The 11,916-nt window shown below is 41.0% G+C and overlaps 1 protein-coding gene across 1 annotated transcript; it reads left to right on the forward strand.

Annotated features, from left to right (window-relative positions):
- The first annotated feature begins 632 nt into the window (after positions 1 to 632).
- Positions 633 to 11,186, forward strand: slc35d3 (solute carrier family 35 member D3). The gene is made up of 2 exons (XM_060916454.1): positions 633 to 1,354; positions 8,579 to 11,186. Exons 1-2 carry the CDS (start codon positions 919 to 921, stop codon positions 9,391 to 9,393), a joined length of 1,251 nt encoding a protein of 416 aa, XP_060772437.1. The 5' UTR covers positions 633 to 918; the 3' UTR covers positions 9,394 to 11,186.
- Positions 11,187 to 11,916: the final 730 nt, after the last annotated feature.

An 11,916-nucleotide genomic window follows, 5' to 3' on the forward strand; every position in this document is an offset into this window, starting at 1 on the left:
TTTTACCAAGGAATTTACCAATTAATTAATTAAAAATCCTACAATGTAATTTCCTGGATTCTTTCCCCCATTCTGTCTCTCATAGTTGAAGTGTACCTATGATGAAAATTACAGGCCTCTCATCTTTTTAAGTGGGAGAACTTGCACAATTGGTGGCTGACTAAATACTTTTTTGCCCCACTGTACATCATTATGTCGCCAAACGAACACACCGAGGTGCTCGCTGACCGGCGATATTTATTAGTTTGGTCCTGCGTTTCCTTTCCTTCACAACATAACATCTTTTCTTCTCGTTTTCCATTACTGTAGTCTGTCTTTCACATTTCATTCGCGCACACACATCCTCCATTTTTCTCTCCTGTTTCAAATTTGTATCCCACAATGCCTTGCGCAAACGGGCCCTAACTTCATTAATTGTTCCATTTTTAAAAAACTAATAAAATTGGAAGTCTGTGATTCGAATTCAGTAGCTTTCGGTCCACTAAATAAAAATAACTGAGTGTCGGAAATTTCTTTTTATGACCTACACTTGAAAAATCTGAAAGTCAGTCTACCTTTAATATCCTGCAGTGCTGAAGCCAAGTGGAGCTGCAGGAGGCGCAGCGTGTGGCGCATTGAGTTCAGATCAGCACCTCCAGCGCGCGCGCGCACACAATTTTTTTCCCCCTCTGTAAACCCTTGCAGAGTGTGGGGAGAGTGTAGAATGAGATAACAGGGCTGCAGGAAATCCCCGGGATTGGTGTCACCGGGACAGTGGGATGTGTGAGTGGATTTGGACTTTGGGTTTGATGCAGCATTTCGGAGAAACTTCACCTGCCAAGTCTCCTTTACAGCTCTGCATTTTCTCCAATAACTTACACATTCTGGAGCAGGAAGGAGACTGAAAAACAAAATAAAAAAAAGAAAAGAAAGCACACGATGGAAGTGTGTAAAGGGAGACTACTGGGCATCTCGGTGGCGATCGCGCACGGCGTTTTCTCCGGTTCGCTCAATATCCTGCTGAAGTTCCTCATCACCACGTACCACTTCACGTATCTGACCCTGATCCAGTTTCTGACCAGCTTCACTGCGGTGATCACGCTGGAGGTCCTGCGCCGGGTTGGTGCCTTGAACATCCCGCCGCCGAGCGCGCGCCTGGCCCGGGTGTTCGCCGGTGTGTGCGCGCTCTCCACGCTGCAGTCCACGCTCACCCTGTGGTCTCTGCGCGGCCTCAGCCTGCCTATGTACGTGGTGTTTAAACGCTGCTTGCCGCTCGTCACGCTGGCTGTCGGGGTGTGTGTGCTGCGTGACGGAGCGCCGTCAGTCGGGGTCACCGTGGCTGTGTTCATCACCACCTGCGGAGCGGCACTGGCGGGTAACACACACACACACACACACACACACACACACACAAAGTATAATGCATTAAGTTACATTCAAATCTCCTACTTACAAACTCCTCTTAACTAGTTATTGTCCACTCAGCTGTGTGCAATATGACGAAAACATCACATGCACCATAACACTTTACCTAAACACTTTTCCAACATCCAATCAACCATAAATTCTCAAAAATACAGATTATGAACATTTCAATGAGTAGCCCACAATAATATCTTTATTATTGCTGAGCTTTCTATTTCTAGACCATCACCTAATCATCAATCAAACATAGCTTTATTTATTTTAGATATGTACAATAAGTCAAAGACTCGTAACAAATGCATTCGAACTAATAAAAGATCTCATCTCATTATCTCTAGCCGCTTTATCCTGTTCTACAGGGTCGCAGGCAAGCTGGAGCCTATCCCAGCTGACTACGGGCGAAAGGCGGGGTACACCCTGGACAAGTCGCCAGGTCATCACAGGGCTGACACATAGACACAGACAACAATTCACACTCACGGTCAATTTAGAGTCACCAGTTAATCTAACCTGCATGTCTTTGGACTGTGGGGGAAACTGGAGCACCCGGAGGAAATCCACGCGGACAACATGCAAACTCCACACAGAAAGACCCTCGCCGGCCACGGGGCTCGAACCCAGACCTTCTTGCTGTGAGGCAACAGCGCTAACCACTACACCACCGTGCCGCCCTAGGCAAATATTATAATTATATATACATACACACACGCACAGTGGTGCTTGAAAGTTTGTGAACCCTTTAGAACTTTCTAGATTTCTGCATAAATATGACCAAAACCATCAGATTTTCACACATATCCTAAGAGTAGATAAAGAGAACCCAAACAAATGAGACCAAAATGTCATACTTGGTCATTTATTTATTAAGGAAAATGATCCAGTATTACATATCTGTGAGTGGCAAAAGTATGTGAACCTTTGCTTTCAGTATCTGGTGTGACCCCCTTGTGCAGCAATAACTGCAACTAAACATTTCTGGTAACTGTTGATCAGTCCTGCACACCAGCTTGGAGGAATTTTAGCCCATTCCTCCACACAGAACAGCTTCAACTCTGGGATGTTGGTGGGTTTCCTCACATGAACTGCTCACTTCAGGTCCTTCCACAACATCTCTATTGGATTAAGGTCAGGACTTTGACTTGGCCATTCCAAAACATTAACTTTATTCTTCTTTAACCATTCTTTGGTAGAACGACTTGTGTGCTTAGGCCAAGTTTACATTAGACCGTATCTGTCTCGTTTTCTTCGCGGATGCACTGTCCGTTTACATTAAAACGCCTGGAAACGGGAATCCACCAGGGTCCACGTATTCAATCCAGATCGTGTCTGGTCCGGTGCTGTGTAAACATTGAGAATACGCGGATACGCTGTGCTGAGCTCTAGCTGGAGTCGTCATTGGACAACGTCACTGTGACATCCACCTTCCTGATTCGCTGGCGTTGGTCATGTGACACGACTGCTGAAAAACGGCGCGGACTTCCGCCTTGTATCACCTTTCATTAAAGAGTATAAAAGTATGAAAATACTGCAAATACTGATGCAAATACTGCCCATTGTGTAGTTATGATTGTCTTTAGGCTTGCCATCCTTCCACTTGCAAGTGGTAAGTGACGCGCATGCCCGACATGCACTGAGATCACACACACAGCGGCTCAGTCCCGAATCACTGCTTGTGCACTTCACTCGCGCGCTCTGTGAGCTGCGCAGGGCCGGAGTGCGCACCCTCCAGAGGGCGCTCACTGTTCAGGGCGGAGTTATTTGGAGCGCAGGATGCCTGCGGAGCCGAGCGTATCCGTGTATTGGCGTTGCTGTGTGCATGCGAATCATGTATTGGCGTTGCTGTGTGCACACTAATCATTTTAAAAATGTTAATCTGATGATCCGCTGATACGGTCTAATGTAAACCCCACCTTAGGGTCGTTGTCTTGCTGCATGACCCACCTTCTCTTGATATTCAGTTCATGGACAGATGTCCTGACATTTTCCTTTGGAATTCACTGGTATAATTCAAAATTCATTGTTCCAACAATGATGGCAAGCCATCCTGGCCCAGATGCAGCAAAACAGGCCCAAACCATGATACTACCATCACCATGTTTCACAGATGGGATAAGGTTCTTATGCTGGAATGCAGTGTTTTCCTTTCTCCAAACATAATGCTTCTCATTTAAACCAAAAAGTTCTATTTTGGTCTCATCCGTCCACAAAACATTTTTCCAATAGCCTTCTGGCTTGTACACATGATCTTTAGCAAACTGCAGATGAGCAGCAATGTTCTTTTTGGAGAACAGTGGCTTTCTCCTTGCATCCCTGCCATGCACACCATTGTTGTTCAGTGTTCTCCTGATGGTGGACTCATGAACATTAGCCAATGCGAGAGAGGCCTTCAGTTGCTTAAAAGTTACCCTGGGGTCCTTTGTGACCTTGCCGACTATTACACGCCTTGCTCTTGGAGTGATCTTTGTTGGTCGACCACTCCTGGGGAGGGTAACGATGGTCTTGAATTTCCTCCAATTATACACAATCTGTCTGACTGTGGATCGGTGGAGTCCAGACTCTTTAGAGATGGTTTTGTAACCTTTTCCAGCCTGATGAGCATGAGCAGTGTTTTTTCTGAGGTCCTCAGAAATCTCCTTCGTTCGTGCCATGATACACTTCCACAAACGTGTTGTAAAGATCAGACTTTGATAGATCCCTGTTCTTTAAATAAAACAGCGTACCCACTCACACCTGATTTCAATCAATGGGATGACAAACACCTGACTCTAATTTCACCTTAAAATTAACTGCTATTCCTAGAGGTTCACATACTTTTGCCACTCACAGATATTGTAATATTGGGTCATTTTCTTCAAATAAATAAATGACCAAGTATAATATTTTTGTCTCATATGTTTAACTGGGTTCTCTTTATCTACTTTTAGGACTTGTGTGAAAATCTGATGGATCTTTTAGGTCGTATTTATGCAGAAATATAGAAAATTCTAAAGGGTTCACAAACTTTCAAGCACCACTGTATACACACACAGGGTGTCCCAGAAATTAGGGGCACCTGTAAATCAATAGACCATACACAGTTGCCCCCTAATTTCTGGGACACCCTGTATGTCTCATAAGGTCTTATATAAGACATATTAAAATTAAAAATCAAAATATTAAAACGTCATTAAATCGAGACTATAACTAAATGCAATTTCACTCTCTTGATCCCAAATATTAGATTTGCACAACTTGACACTAGTATGATTTGTTTTCTTTATGGTGCTTTTAAACTTGATTAGAGAATCAAGATGTCTCAGTTCTATAGGGAGATTTTTCCACATATGAGTCATCAGATAGACAAATGATATGTGAGTCCATTTGCTATTCGATGTTAGTTGTGCTAGTCTGAGGTTACCCCTCTTAAATTATAATGGCTTTGTTGTATTTGAAAAAGTTCCTTTATGCAGTTCGGACCACAGGTAGAGATAAAGGTTAGAGAAGCAGCTTTAGGAGCAAAAGGTCGCCGGCTCAATTCCCTGGACCAGCAGGAATGGTTGAAGTGCCCTTGAGCAAGGCACCTGACCCCCAACTACTTCCCAGGTTGCTCTGGGTGTGTTGTACATCGCTCTGGATAAGAGTGTCGGCTAAATGCCTGTAATGTAGTATAATATGTAATATAATGAAACCTTTCACGAACAGAACACATCAGGTCCAAATCGATATGATTTAGACATGATAAGTGGCTTGTTTGTAACCTTTGGATTAATCTCTTTTAGTTCAAGTGTCCAGGCAGACAGGCTAATAATATGATAATAAAAGCACAATATATAACTATGTTGTGTGTATGGGGAGTTGTGTTTTACACACAGTTACTCTGGACTGTGCCTCAAGGACCTTTGTGGTTTGCAGCCCCCACTGCAGTAGTTTATCAATATGTCCTGTGGAGGACGGCCCCATATGGACAGTTGAAAGTCACACTTGGAAGATGCTCTGGACACTTACAGTAATGCTTTTATGGCTGAGGACTACAGTTGTCATGAACAGTTTTGCACTCAAGTTTCCATCAATGAAGAGTTATAACATCAATGAAACTGACCATGTTAATACTGTCATGTTGTATGTTATAATCACGTTGTCTGTTATCACCCAAATGAGGATGGGTTCCCTTTTGAGTCTGGTTCCTCTCGAGGTTTCTTCCTCATGTCGTCTGAGGGAGTTTTTCCTTGCCACTGTCGCCACAGGCTTGCCCGTTGGGGATAGGTTAGGGATAAAATTAGCTCATGTTTAAAGTCATTAAAGTTCTGGAAAGCTGCTTTGCGACAGTGTCTGTTGTTGAAAGCATTATAAAAATAAACTTGACTTGAATTAGGTTTGCTGGGGGGAAAAAAGGTTAGGTTTGCTGGGTGGGTTTCCCAAAAGCCTCTTAACACTAAGAGCATCTTACCTAGGAGAGTGATCATTGTGCTGCTCATTCTACCATTTAACAATGATATTTGTGTTGTGATGCTTTTGGGAAATTCAAGCCAGACTGGTTGTGTGTGAAGCTCTTACAAAGAAATGCAAAGCGATGTAGGAAAATACCCAACTGATACAGTACAATCAATATTAACTGTAAATTTTTTTTAAATAAATGTATATTTCACATACATCAAGTTTGCTAGGAACACCTAACTAACAGTAACACTTACAGTGCCTTGCAAAAGTATTCATACCCCTTGAACTTTTTCACATTTTTCCACCTTACAACCACGAACTTAAAAGTTTTTTATTGAGATTTTATGTGATAGACCAACACAGAGTAGCACATAATTGTGAAGTGAAACGAAAATGATAAATGGTCTTCAAAGTTTTAAACAAATAAAAATCTGAAAAATGTGATGTGCATTAGTATTCAGCCCCCCCACATCAATAGTTTGTAGAGCCACCTTTTGCTGCAATTACAGCTGCAAGTCTTTTGTGGTATGTCTCTACCAGCTTTGCACATCTAGACACTGAAATTTTTGCCCATTCTTCTTTGCAAAATAGCTCAAGCTCAGCCAGATTGGATGGAGAGTGTCTGTGAACATCAATTTTCAAGTCTTGCCACAGATGCTCAATGGGATTTAGGTCTGGACTTTGACTGGGCCATTCTAACACATGAATATTCTTTGATCTAAACCATTCCATTGTAGCTCTGGCTGTATGTTTAGGGTCATTGTCTTGCTGGAAGGTGAATCTCCTTCCCAGTCTCAAGTCTTTTACAGCCTCCAACAGGTTTTCTTCCAGGATTGCCCTGTATTTAGCTCCATCCACCTTCCCATCAACTCTGACCAGCTTCCCTGTCCCTGCTGAAGAAAAGCATCCCCATAGCATGATGCTGCCACCACCATGTTTCACAGCGGGGATGGTGTGTGCAGGGTGATGAGCAGTGTTAGTTTTCCGCCACACATAGCGCTTTGCATTTAGGCCAAAAAGTTCAACTTTGGTCTCATCTGACCAAAGCACCTTCTTCCACATGTTTGCTGTGTCCCCTACATGGCTTCTTATGCCTGTCTTTCAACAATGGCTTTCTTCTTGCCACTCTTCCAAAAAGGCCAGATTTGTGGAGTGTACGACTTATAGTTGTCCTGTGCACAGATTCTCCCACCTGAGCTGTGGATTTCTGCAGCTCCTCCAGAGTGATCATGGGCCTCTTGGGTGCTTCTCAGACCAGTGCTCTCCTTGCTCGCTCTGTCAGTTTAGGTGGACGGCCATGTCTTGGTAGGTTTGCAGTTGTGCCATACTTTTTCCATTTTTGAATGATGGCTTGAACAGTGCTTCTTGAGATGTTCAGAGCTTGGGATATTTTTGTATAACCTAACCCTGCTTTAAACTTCTCCAGAACTTTATCCCTGATCTGTCTGGTGAGTTCTTTGGTCTTCATGATGCTGTTTGTTCTTCAGTGTTCTCTAACAAACCACTGAGGCCTTCACAGAACAAGTGTATTTATGCTGAGAGTAAATTACACACAGTAGGACTCTGTTAACTAATTAGATGACTTCTGAAGGCAATTGATTGCACTGGATTGTATTTAGAAGTATCAAAGGACAGGGGGCTGAATACTAATGCACACCACATTTTTCAGATTTTTATTTGTTTACAATTTTGAAGACCATTTATCATTTTCATTTCACGTCACAATTATGTGTTACTCTGTGTTGGTCTATCACATAAAATCTCAATAAAAAACTTTTAAGTTTGTGGTTGTAAGGTGGAAAAATGTGAAAAAGTTCAAGGGGTATGAATACTTTTGCAAGGCACTGTAGTGGCTACAAGGTAGGTGCACACCAAAGATAGGATCAACATTTCAGTGAGGTCAACATTGCAGAAATGTGTCATAGTTAATATATTAGTGCTGAATATGTACTTCATTCATGCATTCATGGTTAGCTCTTTATCCTAATCTGGGTCGTTGTGGATCCAGAGCCTATGGGAACATCATGCTTATCGTACATTTTTAATGAGTAATGTTAGTTCACAATAGAACACAATAGAATAACTTAAAAAATTTAACTGTGTTTATTTATAGCCAACTACAGAGCTTGTGGTATAACCTAGCAAGCTCATTTGTCTAGCAGTGTTACAAGTATTCCAGTTTTTTTAATGAAAGTTTTTTATTTCACAAACTGAAACACAGTTCTCACAGTAGTGCATATGTTTTTTTTTTATCACATTTATGCCAAATTTTTAATGTTACTATGTCTACCTCCAACAAAAAGTTTTGTGAAACATGTTTGTGAAATATCTTGTGAAAACTAAACACAATCAGTGATTAGGTCTTTCAGTAAATCTATAATACGTCTTCTTGAGCTGCTCTGAGGTCAGTTGTGAAACAATCATCACTGCTGACTGGGTCTTGGAGGTTTGTTGTCATAGTTGACAATATATTAACGCATCAGGATGTCAGTGTGATTATAGAGCTGCATTAAACAAAATGGTCCAAACTACTAAAGTCTGGACTTCCTTGTAGCTAGTTACTGCCATGCTACCATAGTAGCTACAACCTAAGTGTACCTAAGTCTTTGTAGGTTTATAGTTCCTGCCTGTAACCCATCTGTTTCTTTGCAAAGTTTATCAGCATGATGTGTCAAAAAGGTACCACCATAGGACCACTGATAACCAGATATTATTTTGGTATTGAATTTGGTGCTTTCTTTTTGATTGATTGGTGCAGGTGCAGGAGATCTCACAGGCGACCCTTTTGGCTATGTGACTGGCGTTTTAGCTGTCATTATCCATGCCTCATACTTGGTACTCATCCAAAAGACAAGTGTGGATAGTGAGTACGGCCCACTGACAGCTCAGTACATTATCGCCTTGGTGGCCTCACCCGTGCTGCTTGTCTGCTCCCTCGTGAGCATGGACGCCATCAACATGTGGACCTACGAGGGCTGGAATAATCCATTAATCACAGGAATCTTCTGCATCTGTGTTGTGATTGGCTGCGCCATGAATTTCACCACGCTGCATTGTACGTACATCAACTCAGCAGTGACCACCAGCTTCGTGGGAGTGGTAAAGAGCATCGCTACCATCACTGTAGGCATGCTGGCCTTCAGTGACGTTGAGCCCACCAACCTGTTCATAGCCGGCGTGGTGGTCAACACCATTGGCTCCATCACCTACTGCATAGTGAAGTATTACGAGACCAAGAAGAAGCTCAGCTACCAGGATATGGACAAGGCCATGAAGGACGAGGAACCACCCGGAGAACCATACGTGGAACCTCCTTCCAAACCAGATGGAGATGTGGAGAGATTTCCAAACGGCTGCATGACTGAATCATTGGAGGATAGTGGCCCGGGTCATGTGTGTGACAATAAAGTTCCAGAGTCTATAGAGTTACAAACATCAGCACTGGCGCCAGAGAGCGAATCTGAAAACCAGAATTTAAGTGACAATTTTGTGGGCGTGTGGAGATCAGTGCGCACCTTAAAGTTCCTTAAGAAAGACACTTTACTGGACAATATGGAGGTGCAGACTCCTTGATGAAGGTTAAGAGAGATGCATGCCAAGTTAAAATATTCTCACAGATTAACTATGTGAGGAATGCAAGTGGAATGTTGCCTTTTATTACTCATTCTCTTCAACCTGGACTTGTGGAAAGCGAATATTTTTTAAAAACAACTTATATGTTTCTATGTTGGCTGAAACCATATATTGGCTGTTTTTAAGAAAGGGACTTTTATGATGACTAATCAATTGATCAACAGTCTCAGTAACTTGTATGGCAGTTGACTGATCCACATTAAAGGAGTGCTTCTTCAAAAAATGAAATTTATAGTTTTACTTGCTGGTGCAACTGCACCAGATGCATTTGATCAGCCAAGACATATTTGCTGTCTGAAGTTTGCTTATTTAGTTTTGACAAATGTAGCTAATAAGTAATAGATGTCTCCTTCAAAACCCTTTTCTGTAAATATCTGCCTCAACCCTCACTCAGGTCTTCAGTGACATACTTGCTGATGACACAGTGTAAATTACAGACTCCCTGTAATCAAAAAACATGAACAAGATTCACACTGAAAACTTGGCAGCCATCTTGGATAACCCAAAATCACTTTCCTCCTTTGTGAGGTTTGTATCTCTACTGAAATTGAGATGCACTGAAATTTTGCTCATACGCTCTTAGAAAAGGTTGATTCAAGTGATTAAGGATTATGGGTTCCAGAAGAATTCTACTTATAATGCATTTTTTTTTCAGCTAAACACTGTTGTAAGGCACTCTTTAATGTTTTTCCAGAGCGACAAGTAAAGAACCCTTCAAGGTTCTACATTTTCTAAAGTAGCTGTATTATATTCTAGACCAGATGTATTCAAACTTTTTCCCAATGAGATCCACTTCTCAGTTTTTGGAGAATTTGTCAATACTGTAAGATATACATATTAAAAAGGCCATTTTGACCATTTTCGGCTGAAACGTTTCGATAAACACAAACATTATCCATTTACCTTGTCAGAAAGTGCAGGCGCTGCATCAGTATCTTTCAAGCATGGGATAAAACATTACAAACATGAAATGGAGAAGAGGCAGGGCTTCCAGAGAGTGTCAGTTAATATCAGAGAGTTCAAAATACCTGTCCAAATCTCAGTTGGCTCTGCTGTTTTTATTATGGGGGGGGAAGGCTGCTCTTTTGGTGTATTTTCCAACATATGCAAATGTTAAAATGTGGTTGGCAGGTCTAATACAGTCCGTCTCACTCTCTGTTCTAGACAAATCATTTTAACGTTTTATATTTTGTAAATATATTTTTCAGCTCCATTTTATGAAGTAAAGTCCTCAGAAAATAAAGTACATTATTGTACCTTTAAGCGTACATTGGCTTGTCACTGGGGCAGGACCCTCTAAGGTACTTATTTATACTATTTCTGTACTGCTTGGGAAAATATATGTACCTTTTTGACTCTAAAAGTTAAACCCTAAAACACATGGTTACCTTGAAGTCCAGTAACGAACCCTAGGGGGTACATTAGTGTAGACTGTACCTTAAGGGACAGAAATGGATTCCTACTGTACCCGTTTCTGAAAGTGAAAAGATTTATTTTTCAAGAATAATTTTAGATTATCTTTAATTTTTTTGATTATGCAATAATTAATAATTTTTAAAAGTATAAAAATTAAAACACTCTTGCATTAATGGAATGGTATAGAAATATAATTAATGATAAAAAATGATGGTCTGTTTGTACCAAGAATTTTTATTTCATTGTCTCCGTAACAGTTTGGCATCATTTCAGGATCCCAGTGTTTGAAGGAGAAACTGCAGCAGAAAGCTGGTCGTGATGAGGATGATAATATATAATTATATATTATCATCCTCATCACGACCAGCTTTCTGCTGCACTGAACATAAATTTGTAAATACAAACTGCTTTTAAACAAAATCATTGATTGAAAAAGAAGTTGGTTATGTCATTTGAGGACTGCCTGCATTAAGTTTTTGGGCATGGATTTGTTGAGAAGAATTTATGTGAGACTTAGATTTTTGTTTGAAAAAATAGAATCAAACTGCGATGAACTTGGTGTCCCATCCAGACTGTATTCCTGCCTCAGACCCACTGTTCCCGGGATAGACTTAAGATTCACTGAAACCCCGATCAGGATAAAGTGCTCACTGAAAGTGAGCATGAGTGGAATCATAGCTCTGGTGCAAAACCCTAGAAAAGCAGACTTCACACATCAAGCATGTCTTGGCTCATTGACTATATTTAAGGGGATAATTGTGTAAATTTGATGTTTTGCCAAACCATTCCTTTAATGAGAAAAATATGATTAAGAAATTAATAATTTATATTTTATGATAATAATATCAAAATTTGTGAATCTGATTTCCTGTCTAGTTTATTGTTTGCATTTATTTGTATTTCCTGCACGCATTGTTTGTCCCGGTCTGGGTTCTGTTTGAGCTGAGAAAATGTGATATATTAAAAAAAAACAAAAAAACATGGTCGTCATTTGCATGTGTTGTGTAAAAGTAACCTTAACCATTTTTATCTGGGACACTAGAAACA

The sequence above is a fragment of the Neoarius graeffei genome, chromosome 3 (genome assembly GCF_027579695.1).
Source record: "Neoarius graeffei isolate fNeoGra1 chromosome 3, fNeoGra1.pri, whole genome shotgun sequence".
In the NCBI taxonomy this organism is placed as follows: Eukaryota; Metazoa; Chordata; class Actinopteri; order Siluriformes; family Ariidae; genus Neoarius; species Neoarius graeffei.

Excerpts from the sequence above, each read along its gene's own strand:
- slc35d3 (XM_060916454.1), top strand. The coding sequence starts at position 919 with ATGGAAGTGTGTAAAGGGAGACTACTGGGCATCTCGGTGGCGATCGCG. Across the intron at positions 1,355-8,578 it reads CTGCGGAGCGGCACTGGCGG|GTGCAGGAGATCTCACAGGC; the intron begins GTAACACACACA and ends TGATTGGTGCAG.